A 20,518-nucleotide genomic window follows, 5' to 3' on the forward strand; every position below is an offset into this window, starting at 1 on the left:
CTCTATCGCTTCGAAAGTGTACTAGTACACATATATATACAGGTATACAGGCAGCATGGACGCGAGCACTCATGTCGCAACGTGCTCCCAGCCCGTCGTCGCGCGGTCGATAAAGTCGGCGTCCATCGTCGGCGAGTGGCTGATGGCATACAGCAGCTTCTCCATACAAATGGCCTTGGAGCTGTACCGTGGCTACGTCATCAGCATCCATGAGCACACTCCACCATCCTCATCCGTCGGTCTCGTACCAGACTCAGCGAGAAGAAGCACGTCTGCGAGTGCGGCAGGTACATGTCGGGCTACACAATCAGCATGAGCGTCCCCGCGCAGAGGTGGACGTACGTTGGCGTGTTCGGCCACGACCGCAGCCTGGATCTTGAAATGCAACGTAAACTCTTCCAGCGACCTAGCACGCTACGCTCCGAAACCAAACTCCAAAAACGAAACCAACCGTGGCAGACGCGACCGCGCCAGCACAAAGTTGACAAAACTGCTGCGCTGCTCGTGGTTCATGTCGGTGAGGCACTGCCAGAAAAATTGAATGTGCGCGTCGTTCGGATCGACCCCTACCCCCATTCATGTCCCACCGCTCTGGTCACGAGATGTACGTACCATCGTAGACGGTGATACGCTGGAGCAGCTCGACGTCAATCTCGGGCGACCCACACACGAGCTCCTCGAGCTGCGTCGGCGTAAAGAGGCTCAGTGCTGCGTGCGGCACAACGGTCGCGAAACCTTCCATGAGCGGTCGCAGCTGCGCCGTCTGCGCCGCCAACCGGTGCGCCACACACGCATCGACCATTTCGATCAAGGTGGCGCTCGTGAGCGACATGTCGTCCCGCGGAGCCAGTGGGGCTTGGGCCTACGTCATCGCAATTACAATCTTTTTCTTCATCCAACAAGGGTGTACCACGCGCAGCAAGTGGTCAATGATCTCGTGCGTCTCGAGACCGGCGACTTCCTCGTCGCTGAGGCGTTCGAGGTCGTGCAGCTCACGGACGACCATCGTGTCGACGCCGCTCCAGTCCTTTCGGTCAAGCGGCAAGCTCACGAGCGGCTTCCAAAAGAGCTCCGAGCAGTTGAGCGGAATGAGAATGCGGTGCCGCATCGCAAGCCCCAGCAGTCGCCCGAGAAACTTGAGGTGCGACGGCGATGCACCTGGCGACACGACGTACTTGTCTTGGTTGGCACCCGACGCTTGGACTGCATTCGGACACGGCTCAAAGAGGCTAGTCACGTCAGCATGACATACCATCAAGATGACGTCAGTGTGACATACCGCAAGACGGGACCAATCGGCTCTTCCCAGCCCGCTGTTTGAAACACGGCACGGTACGGTCCACCGTGGTCGTCGACGCCTTCGCCGAGGCACTTGACGTAAAACGCACGGGGCTGCCCCGCGTCCTGGAGCTCGTCCGTGTACGCCCGGCGGAGCGATGATGCGTCCCAGTTGGTCATGGCCGTCGCGAGCTGGCCGAAAATCGTCTTGTCGTACACGCCGTGCGGCTCGAGCGCTTGGATCCGGTTCAGACTCACTTCGCGAAGCCCTTCGGGTCGGTCGTACTCGTCGGACGGCGGCGTCGTGTGCGTCGTCGTGATCGCGAGCAGGTCGCGCCAAAACGCAATCTTGATGCGTTTAAAGAGCACATCACGGAGCGTCGTGAGCGCTGCCGCTGTGGCGGCGGTCGGCAGCGCAAACAAGTCGTGTCCGTGCAAGTCGACAAACGGCAGCAGCTGGGCGACCGTCCCGTTCACGACAAGAAGACACGCCAACCGTGCCGCGACCAACGACGCGTCAAACCCGCTGAACGTGCCACGTGCGTGCTCCCACACATCGGCCCACGCCAGGTTCTCGGGCTCCGTGGCCTGTGCGTCGCACTAGAAAAGTCGATGAGTCCATGACACCAAAAGAGAGCCAACGTACGAGGGCATCAACATGCGCGACCAGCATCACATCGTGCTGTCGGGTCCAGCTGCTCGAGCCGTCGACGAGCGCTTCGAACGCTGGTGTAAGCGGCGCGACAGGCGTCGCGAGCGGCCAAAGCGGGTCGGGGGTCGTCGAGTACTACGCGTCGTGAGTTCGACTTGGATAAACCGGAATTGCAACCTACCACAACAAAGGGATCGGCGGTCGCTTGCACGTCGGCGTCGCTGGGCGGTGGCACGTCGTCGGGGACCGTCGTCGTCCGAGGCGTTTCGCAGATTTGGCACTTGGAGAGGTTCGGGTCGTTGAGCATCGTACACGCGTCGCAGCTCCACGCCGCCTCCTGTTCCATGGGCGCTTGGTCCAACAGCGCCAGCACTTCGGGCAGCCGCCAATACCACGCACCCGCCCCTTCTTCGCCCTCGATGAGAAACCACACACGCCCGTCGATTTGCCCGAGGATCTGCGCCGTGCCATACCGCGTGCTGAGCGTCGCTTGCCCGCGCGTTGTCACCAGCGCCGCGTCGCGCATGGCTGCCGACACGCGTAGCGGCGTCCCCGCGCGAGTGAGGTGCACGCGCGGCTGGAAAAAGCCTGTCGACGTCATGGACGCGTGCATCGCCTGTGCCCGCGTCCACACTGTAGCGTCTAGCAGCTGGGTCGACGCCAAGTCTTGGACGAGGCGCGCCGCCTCCAGCGCGTGATGCAGGCGGTCCGACAGGCGCAGTGTCGGGTGATGGAGGCCTTTCGTGCGACGCACAGAGAGCGCGTCACCAGGGTACGAGAGGCCAAACGCCGGGCCAAACGCACACGCTTTCCGTCCAGCTTGCGACTTGAGAAAGCGAAAGGCGACGCCCATGTCGACCACGGCCGGCCGGCCCCGCACAAAGTCGTCGCCGTCCTTGAGAAAAGCCAGCGTGCCCTTGTCCATGTCGAGTCGGATCCCAACAACGTCGCCGGCCGAGAAGTACCGACCGTAGAGCTGTTCGCCCTCGGCCTGGCTCCACTTGACGCGGTAGCTCACAAACCCATAGTCACCCCAGCCGTCCGGTGGCGACAAGACGCTCGGCGCCGCGACGCCGAGGAAGACGCTGCCGTGGTTGCACGCCTCGATCGCCACTTCCCAGTAATGCACGCCCGATGTGTACGCCGTGTTGCCGCGCACCAAGAGATGCGTGCCCGTGCTCGCGTGGGCCTCAAGCCGGACGCCCATGAGGTCTTGGCTCATCGCAATCATGTCGTAGGCAGATGGCGGCGGGACGAGCGTGAACGCTTGCTCCGTATGCGCTTCCCACACACCGCACAGCTCCACGTCCTGCGTGCTCGTCTGCACAACGTCCATTGTCGACGTGACGTAGCCCAGTGTCGATGCCACTGACGGATACCACGGAGCCGTCGCATCCGCCAAGAGATCAATCACCGGCAGCGCGCTCGGGAGCGGTTCCGCAGCCACGTCGGCGTCCGTGACGTCCTCAGAGACCACTTTGCCCTTGAGAAAGCGCTGGGTGCGGGTCGTTTGCGTCGGATGGTCAACCGCGCGCTGGAAACGCAGCGTCTTCCACACCGACGGGTACAGTGTCGAGACGCAGAGCGGATGTGGCGCAACAAACGCCGGGACGCCCTCGAGGTGGTTGGCGACCCAGTGCCCGAGGTAGTACCCCTCTTTTTCGCGCAGCGTGAGCTGTCCGAGGCCGTGTCGACGCCCGTGCGCCCAGTGCCCAAGAAAGCGCTCGTGGCTGTGGCTCGGCGGGTACCGGAGCTCGCCGCGGCCGTGCTTGAGCCCGCGCACAAACACGCTCGTCTGCGGTCGATACACGCTGATGCACGGCACAAAGCCGTTGGTACCGTTGACAAAGCACTGCATCGGCAGCGACAAGTGCAGATTCGAGAAAGCCGTGCCAAGGAGAAGCCCGTTGCGATACACGACCAGCGTCCCGAGGTCCATGTTGAGCTCGAGGCCGACCACGTCGCCTTGTGCAAACCCGGTGCTCGCAAGCCGCTGGCTGTGGCCAGCGTGGTACGTCTTGCCGGTCGCGCAAAAGCCCCAGCCGTACGCGTCGCCGCCGAGAAGACCATTCGGGTCGGCACTCGGCGTCGCGATCCCGACACGGAGACCGTCCGTGGCTTGCAGCGCCGTGATCTCAACCTCCCAGTGGATCGACCCGCGGGCAAGCGACGGCGGCGGTGGCGCCACACGCGACGTGACCCGATGGTGCGCACATACCGGTGCAAACTGCTTGGTCCGGTGGTTGAACACGTCGACGTGCGAGACATCGACGACCGACGCCACTGCCACAAACCCCGGAGGCGGCGCAAACTGGAACGGTGTGTGGCCCACGTTGATCTTGGCGCCTTGGCCGCTCGAGAAGCTGCCCGCCGGGTACAGCCCGGCACTCCATGGCACTTGGGCGTAGTCGGCTTCGGCAAACGCAAGCCCGAGGTCGACGCCATTGTGCGTGAACCGCATTTCGCGCGCGTCCATGTCGAGCAGGACGCCGAGGACGTCGCCATTGGTCCAGCTCCACGACTCGGACCCGTACGCGTGGCCCGTGTTGCACCATTTCTTACGGCGCTTGCCGTCGACGCCAAACGAGCCAAAGTGATCGCCGACGCCGTGGGTCGTAAACGCCGGGCGGAAGCCAGGACTCGCCCACCCGAGCTGCATGAGACCCTTGGACTGCAGCACGAGCTCATAGTACACTTTGCCGTGTGTCACAAGACCGTGCACGCGCACCGTGATGAACGTATCGGTGCGGTTCTGCACGAAAAGCTGTTGGTCCAGCGAGAGATCGGGCGACGGCGAGGCGTGCCAGTGCTTGGTCATCGCGTCGACTCCAAACGCGCAAAAGACGAGCCCCGCGCGCTTCTTGCCTTTGCGCAGGAGACTCTGCACCCGTCGGCCGCCGTCAAACACTTCGATCGCGTCGCTGCACGACGGCAAGAACGACATGGCCGTCGGCAGCGACGTGACAACGGTCTGGGCCAATGTCGTGGTCCACGCGCCGATTAGCTGCCCCGCGCGGTGGCGGCCCGAGAAGCGCATGTGCGCCATCCACTCGAGCGGCGAGTACGTTTCCTTGATATCTTGGCGAAGGCTCTCGATCGCAAACGACAATTCGCCGTCCTGCGTCGCTTGGCCACATACAATGCACGTGATGCGGGCGTTGAGGATGAGACGCCCCATGACGACATACGACGACAACGATGACGTCGAGGACGTGGCGTACAGCTCGAGGAAAAAGGCCATCGATCGCGATTGGCTCCAAGGACCCCCGAGCGCCGCGCAAGCGTCGCGTGTCCACGTCCCGGCGCCGGAAAAGACGACGTTCGAGGTCGGCAGCGACAAGACCTTGGGCGGTACGATCGTGTGCGACGGCGCACACGTCCAGCTGGCGCCGACAATCGCGCTCTCGTTCAAGTGCTCGCTTACGTCGTAAACGTGCGCCCCGGCGCCTTCCTGGAGCGGCCAGTGGCCCGCGATCGTCAGCGCGGGGACCAAGTCGTCCGTCGTCTTGGCACTGGACACCGCATCATCGCCGACGCTGCTGCACTGGTGCAGATCGAGCGCCGAGAGCGCAGCAATGTGGGCGTCACCGAGTGCGGCGTTAAAGTACCGGACATTGGCAATGCGGCCGCGGACGCCATACATGTCGTGGCCGATAAACTGCATCGGGAGCGCAAACCCGGTTACTGCTTGCGTCGCAACTCGGACACCGTTGAGATATAGCGTCACCTGCGTCGGCGACGCGACGAGGCTGAGCACCGACCACGTATCGTACGGCACCATCGTTTCAAACGCCGTCGTCGAGCTCGGCTCACGGTAGCTCACAACACTCACGCCAGCGTGCTCGACCGAGCGCAGCGCAATGCAGCCGTTGGTCGACGACGCAAGAATCGCCTTGGCGCCGCCGCGTTCGGGAGAGAGGCAGTACTGCGCCGTCCACGGCGGCAAGAGGTCGTCGGTCGCAAGCCCCACGTAGCTGCAGCCGCCTTTGAACCGCAGCGCGTACCGCATGATGGGCGTCGCCGGCGCCGGAAAGCGCTGTAGCACCGAGACGAGCTCCATGTGCGCTTGAAAGTACCGCGAGTAGAGCGGGTACACTTCGTCTTCAAACGCCAAAAGCCGACGGACATTCTCCTCGAGGTACGTCACCGAGAGCGCACGCCGAAGCGCGACGCGCACGTCACTGGACACGGTCGTGTCGTTGAGCGCGCGCAAGAGCATGCGTCCGAGGACTTGGAGAGCCTTTTGCTGCACTTCGAGATGGCTCGCCTGGAGCGCTTTGACCCAGATAAAGTACAGATCGTAGGCCACGCTCGTCGGCGTGAGTGCAATGGCCTCGTCGCTCTCAAGGAGCCAGGACGTGAGCAGCCCGAGGAAGCGCAAGTCGGCGTCGTTGCCAAAGTACGCGTCGAGCTTGTCGCTGTGCGCGTGCCGCCACGAGAGCGTGCCTTGGTGTCCATCCCGCAAAAATCGGTCCATCTGGTCGCCAAGAAACGCTGTAATCGCACTTCGGAGCGGGTTTGCCGTCGCACAGAGCGCACGCACCGTCGGCCGGAGCAGCTCGGGCGTCGTGAGGCGCGTCGTTCCCAGCGGCGACCGCGTCGGCGCCGTCGCAAAGTCGCTCACCCACGCCCGGTGCGCAACGAGGCTCACAAACGGCACAAACAAATCTTCGTGCCCGTCAAAGACGTCGAGCAGCACCGGAATGTCGTCCTTGCACGCTGCGAGAACACCGACACCGAGCCGACGCGCATACAGCACACGGAGCGTCGTCGACGTTGCGAGCACGTCACTTGCGAGCTCGTCGGCTGAAAACTTGGCCGCGCGCTCGGCAAACCCGACCCGCGACGACGCCGGCGCCCACGGGTGGAACACATGCTCTCGCTCGTAGTTCGAACTCGACGGCGTCTCGTCATGAAAGCAAAACGTCATGTCTGAGAGCTGCTCGGGGTCGTCAAGCGGTCGAATGCAGTGGCGTCGCGCGAGTGCGGCCTCGATCCCCGAGGACGCAAGACCGTCGTCGACATGAGCGCGCAACTGAATGGCCGACACCACCGCGGGTTGCCCGAGTGTTGCGAACGAGACGTGCGAGAGGCGCGGCGCGGCCCACTCGAGAAGCATGCTGGCGCGCGCAACGACATGACCATAGCCGAGGTGCACACGCGTCCGCGTCACGACCAGCCAGTACGGCACCGCATACGAGGGATCACAGAACGCACCCGTGTCACTCGCCAGAAGCCGCTTCTCCGAGCTACCCGCCGCAATGTCGTAGACTTCGAGCAGCGTATTGTGTTTGGCACCCAACACCACTTCGTGCACCGCAGCTTCGTCCAGCGACGCAAAGAGACCCAGCGTCACATCGCTCGTCGCTTGCACCGAGAACGTCACGACCGTCGAAAGCGCGTTGGTCAAGGCCCACAAAGCTGTATACGCCGACCCCGAGACGTCCACGGTTGTTGCGTCCGTCAGGACGTGACGCGACCCAATGTCGTCGATCGGCTCACACTCGAGATTGGGCGCCGGCTCGCGCGGTGTGCCCGGCGTCCCCGGCGTCTCTGGCGTCACCAGCGTCGTCATTGCGTCGTTTGTGGGCGCGTCCAGCAAGTGGCCGTTGCTCAGAATCCAGTTGAGCGCCGTGTTGACTTCGTGGTTGGACTCTTCGAGCGCGCGCTTGCACCACGCTTCGGGGAACCCCATCGTCATCATCGACTGCAGCCGCACATCGAGGACGCGGTCGGCCGACGACCGTTGATCGCGGTGCAAGGGCGTTGGGCCCGATCGCAAAAACGCCTCGTGGTACTCGAGCAAGCGGTGTAGCTCTTCGTCGTCGTGCATGGCCTGCAGCACAAACGCCAGCGAAATCAACGGCGGGTCTTGTTCGTGCCGCCGCGAGACCTCGATCGCAAGGCTAAGCACGTCGGCCGCCAAGCACTCGCACGTCGCACAGAGGTACGGCCCCAGCTGCAGCGCGTTGCACGTGTCCCGCCACGCTGCGCCCGTGCCCGGCATCGCCATCTCGAGCTGCGCCACGACGTAGTCGACGATCCGCGTCTCGTGGACGCCCCACTCGACGCCCCAATGGTCGCGGTTCGAGAGCCATTCGTTGGCTTCGGCACACGCCGCTTGGAGCATCTCGGGCAGCGCAATTTCCCGGTAGACTGTCTCGACAGCAGTCTGAGCATCCAGTCGCGTCGCCGCACTGCGCTCGATCGTGGTCCAGACACTCAAGAGGCTCTCGACAGTCTTGAAGAGCATGTGATTGAGTAGCGCTTCGAGCCACTGGATCGCATCCGACCCAATGCCAACCGGCGTATCAAACGTCGAGACTTGCTTGAGCGTGCAAAGCAATCCGTCGTCAAAGGCCACGTTGCACACGGTGACGGCAACGTCGTCGGTCGGCGTCGGCGGCGGCGCCTCGGAGAACGCCGGCAACGGGTACAGACCGTCACGCACACTGCCATACACTTGGTTGTACTGGAGCGCTTGCAGCATCTCAAACTTGGCTTCGACGAGCGGAAGACTCGGGAGTCCGCTCGACGTCGAGAGAAGGCCACCGAGTTCAAAGACCTTGCGTGCAATCACGGGGCTCTTGGCGACAATGTCAAACAGCTGCGTCGGATGCTCGCAAAAGAGGCGGTGGGCGACGTGCAGGAGGTGCAGAAAGAGCGCGTCGCTGGGCATGGGCGCCAGCAACGCGTTGGCCGTCGACTCGAGGATGGCGTCGACAAACGCATCCGACAAGATCGTGAGCGACAGCGTGTGCTTGGGCACTGTCGTCATCTCGGCCGTCGACACGGGCGTCGATGCGTGGTCGCAGAGCACGGTGGCGCTGCCCAAGTCGCACGTCGGGTCGAGCAGCATGACCATACCGTCGTGCTGTGGCAGGATAGCGTACCCACCGTACCGAATCGGCTCGACAAACGACCCGAGGACGCCAAGGACGCCGATTTGCAGCGTGACGTCGTCCGACCGAAACATGCTTTGGGAAATCTCCAGCACAAGCGGATGCCACGCCGCTTCCGCCAGCAAAACGCGGAGGAGGCTCACGCTCTCGGACGCCAGCGAGAGCGCCGATCGGCTCGAGCGCGGGAGGGTCTCCGACGGCGGCGCGTGGAGCGGTGCGCCAACCGCTCGGACGAGAAAGCGAACCAAGTCGGCGGCACCCCGCACGCTTGACGGCGTCGCGACGAGTCCTTCCAGTGTAAACGGCAGCTCGAGCGTCACCACCACGGGGTTGCACACGGGAAGGAGCGTCGAGAGGAGTTGCATCGACCGGACTTGCGGCTCAGTCACGCCAAAGCAGGCAATCGTCACAAAGATCGACAGCCACGGCGTCGTTGCGAGTGACGCATTGCACGCCGGCGACGACGACACAAACTGGAGCAGCGACAAAATCCCCAACAAACTCGGGTTCTCCCCGAGCACGTCGAGCGCATACGTCGTGCGCGACGTCTTGTGCGACTCGAGAAGGCGACATACGACGAGCGAGAGTTCGTTGTAGAGCATGTCAAACACGGCCGAGCTCAGCGTTTGGGGCCCCGAGAGCTGCCGCTTGAAGTGTGGCGGCGTCAGAACGTGCGACGGTGCGAGGGCCTGGTTCGGGTTGCCGTCGCCTTCGCTCGCGACCTGGACGGCCAAGAGGTACACGACCTTCATCGTTGCTTGGCGGACGTCGGCGCGGCCCACATCGAGGAGCTCTTGGAGCACGTGAAAGACGCGGCCGGCCGCGACGAGTGCGTGGTCATCGGGCAAAATGCGCACGCCGAGCGCGTCCAGCAAAAGCAGCTGCCAGCTCGTCGGCTGTGTCGTTGCGACCGAGAGGTGCCGCACAAGGGCATTGTAGTAGCCTTCGAACGCACAGCGCACGTCGTGCTGGAGCGCATACGGACAGCCCGAGATGCCCGACGAGTAGTGCCACACGTCGACCGCACGGATCGCAGCGACCACTTGGAGCAAAATCGCCGCTTTGCACGGCAGACGCAGCGCCGAGACGAGCTTGGTCACGCGGCGAAGGCCGTGCGCACGCTGGAGCGCCATGGCCTGCGCGCTCTGAAGGTGCTCGCTGAGCTTTTTCAGATTGCAGTCGCTGCGGCAAAACGCCGCAATGCTTGCAATGATCTCGGCGTCGACGTCACGGAGGCTGGCGTCCGGTGTCTCGTCCGCGTCAAACGAGCTGCTGCGCTTGCCCATCGAGATCTTGCGCACGAGCGTCGGCAGCTCGTGGTAGTAGACACCAATGCCATCGTCGGCTTTGGTTGGACTCAAATGCAGTAAAAAGTCCACCTTGGCCAATAGCGTGGCGGCAATCTCGTCGTACGATAGTCCGTGTGAGTTCTTGAGCCGAAGTGCATACGCCTTGAGCTCGTACGCCTTTTGCCACAGCGACCGAAGCGGCTTGGGCGCCGGCGACGTCTTGGTACCGGCGGCCTTGTCCTCAAACTCGGCATACGAGCTCATGCCGCAGTGGTACAGCATACACCCGAGCACGGCGCGGATCGCCTTCTCCAGACTCGCACCGCCCATGCGCACCACGAGCGGGCTTGCGTTGGCAAACTTGAGCACCCACTTGTCAAAAGCCGGGTGGAGGCCGTCCATGAGCTGCTTGAAGAACGCCGACGTCGACGGTTTGCTCGACGACAACCCGGCTTGAAACAGCGGCGACCGGAGCCAACGCGCGTCGGCCTCGTCAATGTGTGTCTCGGGCGAGGCGCCAATGAGCTGCCCGTACAAGTGGCCGCCGAGCCCCGCGAGCAAGAGGCGCGCGTCCGACTCGTCACTGGACGACATACTCGAAGGCTCTTGCAGCAAAATCTCGTCGATCGTGTCGAGGACAAACGGCTCGTCGTCGACGTTCGACCAGCACAGCATGGACGCGACGACCGGCGTCAACAGCGACGACAGTGCTTGCCGTGCTGGCGCTGGCTTGCACGCCGCAAGCAGCGTCTTGGCGTAAAAGGCGGCCAGCGGTGTCGGCTCGAGGCTTGGCGGGGCATTCCGGCCGTCGACCGTGATTGCCTCACCACCAAGAGGCACGACCGAGGTCGAAAAGGCAATGCTGTCGTGCGCGTTGCAGAGCGAGACCGCGGGCGCGTACGCCTCGCCGGCGACCAAGTCGAGCACAAGCGCAGGGCCCACGGGCGCATTCGACGCTGTGTTGACCACGAGAAGGGTTCCCGCGGTCGAGTCGAGCTTCATGTCGAGTACGATCGGCGCCGCGCCGAGGAACGGCAGATGCGCCGACTTGGTGCGAACCCCCACATGGTACCAGTCGCCAGTGAGCTGCCAGCCGTAGCTACTGGGATCACTACCGACATACGACCGCGCCGTGGACGATGATGGTGCAGTCGACGCAATGCCAAGAAAGAGCTGGCCAATGTTCTGGACCTGGGTTACCGTCACTTGCCACGTGTGCACGCCCGACCCTACTCAGTACGTGTGGCTACCACACCAGAGAGTACTCTCGCTACACCTCGCGTAAACGTCTTGGACCCCAACGCCGTGCGCCACGCTCCGCCCATCGTGTTGGTGACACTCAAGCCATCGGCTAAAACTTGGAGCTTCTCGTCCGACGCGCCTTCAAAGCGCAAGTGCCCGCCCAGCGGTGATGCGGTCGCCTTGGCCTGTCCGTCGAGCAGTGCTGTGAGCGAGTAGGCGCGCTGTGTCAGCTGCGCATTGTTGGCCGCGTGCTCGTCGAGAAGCAGCATTCCGTCGGTCGGGTCGACGTCAAAGACCCAGCCACCCGTGAGCAATTCGACGTACTGTACAGAGTCGTTTGGGTACTGGAGCACGTTCTTGGTCTCGATGAGTTGGCCAATGCTGAGCGTGCGGCCTGTCTTGGGCGCCTTGACGTTCGGCGTCTCGCGCACACCAATAGGGCAGTTGACGACCTTGAAGAAGCGCGTGTCGTCGTGCCACTGCAAGAGGCGCGACACGGTGCACGGTGTCCAGTGCCGCCGCAAGTCGGCAAGTAAACGGTCTTGGAGCGACACCAAGAGCGACCGTGCCGACGATGTTCCATGCGTCGACGCAGTCAGCAGCGCTTTCAAAATCGTTTTGGTCGTCTCGATCGGCACGGCCAGCGTACTCGCCACATAGAAGCGCTGCCACTCTTCGTACAAGACAACGAGTTGCTCGGCCGGTGATGTCGCGTCCAGCGATGGCATGCGCGGGAGTTTCTCGAGCACGCTAATGACCTCGGCCTTCGTGATGAGCGGGATGTTGTCGTCGCTCGTGTCGAGAAGACTGCGCTTGACGGCATCGAGCGCCCACGGGAAGAGCAATGACGACGACGATGGCGCGTCACTGGCCGGCATCCACTGCGCGAGCAAATGCGGCGTCGACGTCAGCGTGTCGCAGAGCGTGTCGAGACGCAACGCTGGGGCGTCGACGCATGTCAAGAGCCGCAAAAGGAGCTCGGCGCGGGCCAGCGGTGTCGGGCAAAACACTTCAAGGCCGGCGGTTTGCGCCAGAATCGCTTCGGCGCGCACAGCGTCGTTCATGTCATCGTCATACCAATCAACCGTCTCGCAACGCAACAACATGTCACGTAAGCGCTCCGCAAACGACGACGACGACGACGACGACGACGTTTGCATACCGAGGCCGACGCTGGCCGGCGGCAGCCCGAGGGACGTAGACGAGTGCGAACTCAGCGGCGCAAAGTTGGCCCGCAAGACGCGCAAGAGCCCGAACACCTGCGGACCATCGAGAAGGTCCTTCTCCTGCATCCACTGCGCCAGCACCGAATGCAGCAAAAGGAACGTCAGCACGTGCGGCCACACGACCGACGACACAACGTCGACAGCACCCAACGCCAACGACAGGTGCTTGACACGCAGCGACGCAATCGTGGCCGCCGCACGCGGCTCGAGGGCGGCAAGAATCTGGCCAGGCAGGTTCGTCTCCGGTATGGCTGTCGTCGTCGTCGTCACGATGCCATGCCCCGCCGCGTCCGGCTGCGTCGTCCACCCCGCGTCCGAGGCAAGCGAGCCATGCCAGAGCGGGACACGCCCCGTGGTATCGTGGACAATGGTCCCACGGCCTTGAACGAACGCGTACCGTGCCACGTCTCTTGGCGGCTGCTTCTCGCAGGGCGGACTCGCCAAAACGCGCACGAGACGCACGTCGCCCTGCCACGGCGCAAAGCTCGGCACACTCGGCGCGCCGCCGACAACAAACGCCAGCGACAGACTCAGACCGTTCGGATCGAGCGACGCGCCACTCGAAACAACCCGTTCGACAGCGACGCCATCGACGTAAAAGACGACGCGGTCGGTCGTAAAGCTGAGCCCAATCTTGTGCACGGTGTTGTCGCAGAGGTAGCGCTGGGCTGTGGCAAACTTGCGTTCGCGCGACCGCAAGCAGAGACGCCCGGTCGGCGTGACCCCCAAGACAAAGAGGTACGAAGGACCGGCAGACTCCAAGCACCCGAGCACGACTTGGAACTGTGGATGGTGTGTGTAGCGGACAATGGCCTCGCAGTGAAAGGCGTGTGGCCACTTGGGACAGGCTTGGAAAAGGCGCGCCGGCACAAGCAGAGGTCCGCCCGTCGACGGCGCGTAGGCGACATCCAGAGCGGGTTGTGGCGCATACGTGGTCTCGAGGCGCAGCGCATTCGATGGGGCTGTCCCGACCACCGTGCTCTCGCGCGATACGTGCAGTGCCTCGAGCGACGCCTTCTTACTCGCGACAAACTTGGACAGTTCCTTGACCGAGAGCGCTTTGGTTTCGTGCAGCTGCACGTGGTGCAGGTACCCACGAAAGCCCTTGTAGTCGGTCGTCGCCTTCTTGACGCCAACCGGCGTCTTACCAAAATGGAACGGATGGGTGTTGTGGAGCACCTTGTCGGCCAGCGTCAAGCTCCGGTCCTCCTTGCCGTTGAGCACCAAGCGCAGCGTGAGGTCGTCACACACGATTGCGACATGCGTCCAGCGGTGCGTTGCAAGCGGCGCCGACGAGACCACGGTCGAGTTCCAGTCGGACGCGGTCGAGACACACACCGCGAGGAGCAGTCGGTCGCAGCTCAGAAAGACACTTGGCGTGCGCTGCATCGAGGCGTCCTGGCCCTTGAGGCAGATCGTGCGCCACGGCCGCGGCTCGGACCCGTCCTGCAGCGGCAGCGGGTAGATGAAGAACGAGAGCGTCCACGCTGACGGCGACAACTGCACGCTGCGACCGACGCGGACGCTGGTGCCCATCTCGGGGTAAAACTCGGTGCACGGCGCAGGCAGTAGCGGGACACCGCCGACCGCGGTCGCCTCGACCGTGGGCACAGGTGGCTGGAACCCGAGTTGCTGCCACACACTTGCATACACGCTGCTGCGCGGTGTCGACAAGAGCGACTGGAACCCGCGGTGTCCAACGCTGAGCGCTGGTGTCCACGCCGTCAACGGTGCGACAACTGCCGTTGTTGTCGCAAGTGGGGTCGAGAACGACACGACGCCGGTCGTCCCGTCGATCACCACCGTAAGCGAGCTCCACGCGCTTGACGCCTCCGTCGACGTAGCGACGATGGCACCGTCGCGGTAGATGTGACGGCCGTCAAAGCCGATCGATTCCATGTCATCGCCGAGCCCAACGGTGTGGCAGCGTCGCCCCGGCGCCATCCAACCGACACGCAGGCCCGTCTCGATGGCCGTCGTCGTCGAGAGTGTGTAGCGAAACGGACCACGCGTGACGACGCAAGCAACGGCAGCCAGCGTCGTGGACTCGGATAAGGACGGTGTCGCATGCAGCGTGTTGTCGTCGTCGATCGTGATCGCCGCAGACGCGGCGCCGTCCAATGGGACCCACTGCAAGCGCTTGTACGCGTCGTTCTCGGTGCGAATGTCGGAGCGCGCCTTGTCGCGAAGTTCGTGCAGATTGAGTTGGGCAGTGCTGTCCTCGAGTGCGGCGAGCGCCGTCCGCACGCGGTCGGCAAGATCGCGCGCCTTGGCCTCGCTCGTCGATTTTGGAAGCAGCAACGACGCTTTGAGGAGCACGAGGAGCTCCAAGAAGAGCAACTCTTCCTTGGTGACGTGACCCTTGGTCTTGGACTGGCGCAGGAAGCCAGAGACCGCTTGGTACAAGACGGGCTCGGCGTTCTTCAAGATGACCAGCGGCTCGGTGAGGTCGACGTCGAGGCTATCGTCTTTCAGCAGCTCGGCGGATGGCTCGACATCGGCGCCTTCCGCGGTAGGCTTTATATCGGCAGCGACAAGGTCCAAGATGCGCTTGTCGAGAACGCTCGTCGAAGCCGTGTCCATGTCGGCGGTCTCGCGGAGGAAGCAGCAGGCCATGGATCGTCGGGAGAGGCAGCTCTGGTAGAGCCCCTCGCCGCATGCAGCATGCACGTCTTGGATGAGCTCCTTCAGCTTCGTCTTCCCACGGTCCACTTCCATGCTGTCGCGGATCGCAGGGACGAGATGGGAGGTCTTTGGCTGCTTTCGTTTTCCTGACTAACATCACCCCACTTCCTCCGGATAACACACACCCAAATAGTGTACGACCGTCGCGATCCCCTGCACGCACCAAACGACCGCAAAGGTCACCCGACGCGGCGTGCACGCCTCGCCCTCGACCTGCAAAGGCATGCGTCGGAGGAATACACGCGCCATCTAGCGTACCGCACAGCCGAGAGCACTACCTTTGAAATTCACACTATTCTCAATATAACATTATTTGATGCATATAAACGCCAGGATCGCGATCTTCAACCTCGCCATGTCCCACATATCGGCTCATGATGGTCCCATCGTCAAGCCAGTCGTCGTCGTGATGGTATCAGCTTCGTATCAAGGGCTCCAGCATCGCTTGCTGCGGCGGCAAGGATGCCCACATGTCCATGCATCGAAGCGGCCGCTGACGTGGCGTCACGTGCGCGTCATAGCCGCTGGCATCTCGGCGGCGAGTTGCGCGTGCACGGCCAGCTGGAACTTGCGCAGTGCACGCTGCTCTTGCTTGTGCTTGAGGTACAGCGCCACATAGTAGGTCGGGCACGCCGTGTCGGCCACGTCCGCATCGACGTTCGCAGCCTCTTTCAGCACGGCCTGGTACGTCGTATCTTCGCTTTCATGCAGCTGCGTGAGCGCTCGTTCGTCTTGGGCGTGGCGGGCGGTGAGCACTGCGAACTCGTCGACATGCACTCGGTGTAGCAACGGCGCATCCGGGTCAATGCATGAAGCAGAAGCAGCTAGCAGACGCAAAGCAGCATGGAGAGGGACACGTCGCGTCGCATGGGACCCGCCGTCTTGTCCCGCCTTCGGTGTCAAGGTTCCGATTGGGACTTGAGGTAGTTGGCACCGCTCGGCCATCGCTGGACGCTGCGCGCTGGAAGCCGCGATGGCCTCGTGAGCGCACGCAGCCCTCGCCTTTATGGGCTGGAACATGCAGCGTCGCCATCGTAGTGCGTTGGCCGTCATGACAGACGCGACAGGCGAGCCAATAACGGAGTCGAATGGTATTGACGACTTAGACGCTGGCGACGCGCAGTTGGAGGAACGCCGTCTTGTGGCGGTACAAGAACGGGCTGCTCGTGACGCTGAGGGCTGCCGCGGTCATCGCCATGACGCGCTGCGAGAAATCGAGCGGCGTCTCGGTCGCGTCGATGCTCTACGGAGTCTTGACGCTCTATTTGACGAGGATGCATGAGTCACGTACGGTGGGCGGTAAGACGCGCAGTGTAAAGCGGTGCCACGGTACAAAGAGAAACCACAGCACATTCGCGATCGTCGAGCTCGACTCGTCGTTCATGTGCACGGGCTAGGGTCCGTCGTATCAACCTCCACGACCGTCTAGAACGTACAAAAGGCCCGTCGGTCGCCGAGAGTGCAATGGGTTGGATGCGCACGCCAAGGCCAAAGAGGAACGTGTGGTACTGGAGTAGTCCGGTGACGCCATTCGTCATCCCACCCTATATATTTCACAGCAAATTTGGAGACGAAAACACCACATATATCAAATAAAAACCGATACCTCGGGAAAACACAGAATCGGACAACGATTTGCACGGACTTTCTCGGTGAGCAGCGTGCGCAGTGCGTCTCGGCCAGACGTATTGCCTTGGGTGCGCGACGCATGTGGCACGTAAATGTAGCCGTACGCAGCCGCTAGCCGACGAAACACCCGCGACGACTTGAAGAAATCGTACCCGAGCGTCTCGAACGGTCCGAGCACTTGGAGCGCGATCGCGTCGAGCTCACTCACGTGGTTGCACACAAGGATGGGCGGCGACGGCGGCTGCCAATGGCGGTCCGGATCGAGCAGCGTCACAAAGAGACCCATCGGGACCGAGAGCCGCGCGAACGCACGGCTTATGACCGCGGCGTCCTTGAGGTAGAGAAGACACGCGAAAAAAATAGCGAGCAGCACGAGCCGCAGGCAGAGCAACAGGAGCCCGAGCGGCGCATAGAGAAGAAGGGCTAGATGGCCAAAGTGGATCGGCCGGTGCAAACGCTGCGTGTGCAGCATGCGCGACAAGGCGTGGAGGCCCGGTGTCGAGTGAAAGGTCGACGGGGTCCACAGCTCTGGGTGTTCGAGCACATGGGTTGCTGCAGATAGACCGTCGTCGCCGTCCTCGATCGACGGGTGCACCGGTGCGCTCATACGACTACGCAAGCTGTGATGACTATAAATATCGCATCGACTATGCAAGTTGGTTCGCGATGACGTCATTGGTCGAGTATCTATCAATCTATCAGTCCACCGCACACCCGAAACCAAAATTCATTGTCCAAAAAGTCAAAAACAAGAACCGAAAATCAAAATACAAGAACCAAAATACGAGAACCAAAAACCAACGCACAAAACAAAACAAACCCAACGACAAGACAGTCGCTTTATAAAAAGACTAGACATATACGTTCGACGATGCGCTCGCCCTTCGTTCGCGCGATTACATGTTCTCTCGTCGATCTCTCAACGCGTTCTTTACAAAGCACACTCGAACCACTTGACGGGCTTGCGGTCGCACCCCCACCAGCCATCGCCGTACCGCATTGACGCATCGAGGTGGTTGATGCTCGCCTTGAAGTGAAAGCTCGTCTCGGCGCTCGTGCCAAACTTGCGCGGATCGATGCCGACGGCGCAACTCGTAAAGTCGACGACGCCATCGTACTCGGGACTGTCGTGCTTGGACATTTTGCCGACAACACCGATCGCAGCCGAGGCAAGCGACGTCAAGCCGACCGCGTTCGTGCCGCAGAGGACGCGCGTGACGTGCTTTTGTCGCACTGCTTGGGCGGCTGCGAACTTGGCTTGCATAGTGGCCGACACCGTCGATTGGTGCTTGAGCGAGTCGTACGCTTGCTGGACGGGGCAGAACCCCACTTGCTTCAAAATGAACTTGAGGATTTCGTTGCCCCAGCCGCCGGCCGCGCACTTGTTGGCGAGAAGGTTGGCGGTCTTGCTGCCCTGCATCGGACCGGCGATCGAGACCCACGTCACGTCCTTTCCGATATTGCACTTGTTGTTGGCGACTGCGCTGCTCGCAATCAAGTTGCCCATCGAGAAGGTCACAAGGATCATGCTCCCGAGCTCCTTGGAGCCATACATCGGAGCCTTGCTCACCCGCAGCGCGGCGTCGCAGAACTCTTGCTGCGTCGACGCATCGTCCCAGCGGTGGTTGGTGGTCTCGAGATGGATGAACTGGACGCTCGAGCAGCACGGCGCATGCTCCTGGATGTCGCCCCACCCCGATGGAAACGTCGACGTCATCGGGCCCGCCTCGGTTTCGCCGACACCATGCACGAAGAGGCACGGCTTCTTCTTGCCCATCTTGCAGCCGCACGACGCCTTGTTGATGACTGTCGAGCGCTCGTAGCCCGCCATGTATGAGGCAACGTCCGACGACGTCTGCAAAAGCGACTTGGCAACCGGCAAGACCGTGTCAGCGACAACCGCGTCGCAACTCAAAGGCTGGCCGTTCGGCAGCACCGGGATCTCCATCTCGGGCAGCAGCGTCGGGTCCGAGAGGTACTCGACCGCAATGTCCAAGTCCGTGCCGGTGGCGTGCGTGAGCAGGTTGTTTTTGGAATTGCAAAACACAAACGACTCGCCCGCAAACGACAAATGCAGCAGCTTGCCGTCCGGGCAGTCGGCAATCGTGACGTTGGCGACCTTGTAGTTGTCGAGGACGCTCGACTCATGCAGGCTCGTCTGCATGAGCTGGACGGGCGGCACGCGGCCTGCATCGAGGCACTCGGCCGAGACGACGACGCCGTTCTTGGACGCTGCGTAGTACGCCTTGTGGTCGAGCAAAAGGTACGTCTCCGTGATTTCCGGGCCCACTTGGGTCAAGAGCGCGTCAAAGAGCAAGGTGGACCCGACGCCACCCCGGGGCACAACGTACACGTCGGCGGTCGCCTTGCCGTTGAAGCGCATGCTCTCGCGCTTGGCGGTGAGCGAGATCTTGAGCCCGGGGCTCTGCTGGATGTTGGTGATGATTTCGGTCGCGTGGTTGGTGACGTGCGTCTGAAACACAAAGATGGCGCCGAGCGTGACGCAGACGACGCCGGTCAGCGCCACGATCGCAATCACAATCCGCGTGCGCGAAGGCCAGCGCGACGTCGTCATCGGGGCCGGCACCTCGTCGCTCGGTGTCGTAGCGACGTTGTAGTCGAGCGGCGACGCGGCCTTGGTGGTATGAATACCCGTCATTGTGCGAGGCAAGCGGCGGGTGCGCGGAAGCAAGCAAAAGCAAGTCTACCACGCACCTCGCATTGCGCTTTGGCGTGAGTAACGTGCATACAGGCCACTCACGCTTCAAGACGTCGTGCGCCTTTACTATTCACGGGCTAACCTCGTTGGAAATCACAGTTGGCGACAGATCCAGTCGTCGGAGACAACCACCACATGTTCAGCCAACATACGGCATGACGGCCCAAAGGTTCCGCGAATGATCCGCTAAGCAAAAGCGTGGGACGGGGAATGTCGACGTGTAGCATTGTCGTCTTGACGTCGATCAAATCGACTACAGCTCGGTTCTTGTCCCGTTAGGCTGCCGACGGCGGGGAAGAGGCTACTTCAAAAGGGCAAATGATCATGTTGGCTGTTCTACTCGTACGGCTGATAAGCAAGATGGGAGTACTCCCAAATACACTGGATACGCGAGATTCGAATGTGCTCTGGTGCAGGACACGGACGGGGCGATGGCCACCGTCGATCAGGGTTGTCGATCAGGGTGGGGTCGGTTGTCTTGTCCGTCCGAGCATGCGGTTGGCGTTGAAGTTCCGGCACAACCCGCGCGTTGCATCTCCCGATGCGTCGACAGCCAACGACCAACGCGTCGCTAGAGTGCGGACACGGTCGCGTCGCTTTCGAATACCCTCTTTTGTTGTGCACAGAAAGGCCTAAGATGCTGTGATCCGGACGGGTACCACCCCAGGTACCACCCAGGTCTTAACGGCAACACCAAGGGAACTTGGGGGGAACACTGGCAGCGCTGGCGACTGTTACGAGTCGATACATACGCGGCTTCGACTGCGATAGAAGGCGCGTGGGTAGGTGGCCAAATGCACAAGAGAGCTCGAAATTCATTCGGCAAAGCCAAAGCGGCGACGCGAAGCCAATGGCATCAGAAATACGCGACTGCACATCTGAGTACAACCACCTGT

At 62.2% G+C, this 20,518-nt stretch overlaps 4 protein-coding genes across 4 annotated transcripts; all 4 read right to left on the minus strand.

The window, feature by feature from the left end:
* Window positions 1-58: 58 nt before the first annotated feature.
* SDRG_12446 (hypothetical protein) lies at window positions 59-15,356 on the minus strand. The gene is made up of 10 exons (XM_008618519.1): window positions 11,398-15,356; window positions 2,112-11,350; window positions 1,925-2,065; window positions 1,280-1,878; window positions 911-1,229; window positions 613-862; window positions 452-566; window positions 343-406; window positions 249-299; window positions 59-192 (listed from the first exon to the last, which is right to left on the minus strand). The coding sequence occupies exons 1-10, from the start codon at window positions 15,305-15,307 to the stop codon at window positions 70-72; spliced, it is 14,811 nt and encodes a 4,936-aa protein (XP_008616741.1). The 5' UTR covers window positions 15,308-15,356; the 3' UTR covers window positions 59-69.
* Window positions 15,357-15,778: 422 nt separating this feature from the next.
* SDRG_12447 (hypothetical protein) lies at window positions 15,779-16,219 on the minus strand (the record flags this gene model as incomplete). Its single annotated transcript, XM_008618520.1, has 1 exon — window positions 15,779-16,219. One exon carries the CDS (start codon window positions 16,217-16,219, stop codon window positions 15,779-15,781), a length of 441 nt encoding a protein of 146 aa, XP_008616742.1.
* A 52-nt stretch (window positions 16,220-16,271) lies between these two features.
* On the minus strand, window positions 16,272-17,524 carry SDRG_12448 (hypothetical protein). Its single transcript, XM_008618521.1, has 4 exons — window positions 16,881-17,524; window positions 16,711-16,818; window positions 16,566-16,667; window positions 16,272-16,517 (listed from the first exon to the last, which is right to left on the minus strand). Exons 1-4 carry the CDS (start codon window positions 17,508-17,510, stop codon window positions 16,377-16,379), a joined length of 981 nt encoding a protein of 326 aa, XP_008616743.1. The 5' UTR covers window positions 17,511-17,524; the 3' UTR covers window positions 16,272-16,376.
* Window positions 17,525-17,723: 199 nt separating this feature from the next.
* Window positions 17,724-19,672, minus strand: SDRG_12449 (hypothetical protein). Its single transcript, XM_008618522.1, has one exon. It carries the CDS (start codon window positions 19,560-19,562, stop codon window positions 17,835-17,837), a length of 1,728 nt encoding a protein of 575 aa, XP_008616744.1. The 5' UTR covers window positions 19,563-19,672; the 3' UTR covers window positions 17,724-17,834.
* Window positions 19,673-20,518: the final 846 nt, after the last annotated feature.

The sequence above is a fragment of the Saprolegnia diclina genome (genome assembly GCF_000281045.1).
Source record: "Saprolegnia diclina VS20 unplaced genomic scaffold supercont1.49, whole genome shotgun sequence".
Classification (NCBI taxonomy): domain Eukaryota; phylum Oomycota; class Saprolegniomycetes; order Saprolegniales; family Saprolegniaceae; genus Saprolegnia; species Saprolegnia diclina.

Coding starts and splice junctions, on each gene's coding strand:
- SDRG_12446 (XM_008618519.1), bottom strand. CDS start 15,307: ATGGAAGTGGACCGTGGGAAGACGAAGCTGAAGGAGCTCATCCAAGAC. Junction 863..910: donor TTGACCACTTGCTGCGCGTG/GTACACCCTTGT, acceptor GCGATGACGTAG/GCCCAAGCCCCACTGGCTCC. Junction 567..612: donor GCGTATCACCGTCTACGATG/GTACGTACATCT, acceptor GAATGGGGGTAG/GGGTCGATCCGAACGACGCG.
- SDRG_12448 (XM_008618521.1), bottom strand. CDS start 17,510: ATGAGCGCACCGGTGCACCCGTCGATCGAGGACGGCGACGACGGTCTA. Junction 16,819..16,880: donor CGATTCTGTGTTTTCCCGAG/GTATCGGTTTTT, acceptor TGAAATATATAG/GGTGGGATGACGAATGGCGT. Junction 16,518..16,565: donor TGCGCGTCTTACCGCCCACC/GTACGTGACTCA, acceptor AAGACTCCGTAG/AGCATCGACGCGACCGAGAC.
- SDRG_12449 (XM_008618522.1), bottom strand. CDS start 19,562: ATGACGGGTATTCATACCACCAAGGCCGCGTCGCCGCTCGACTACAAC.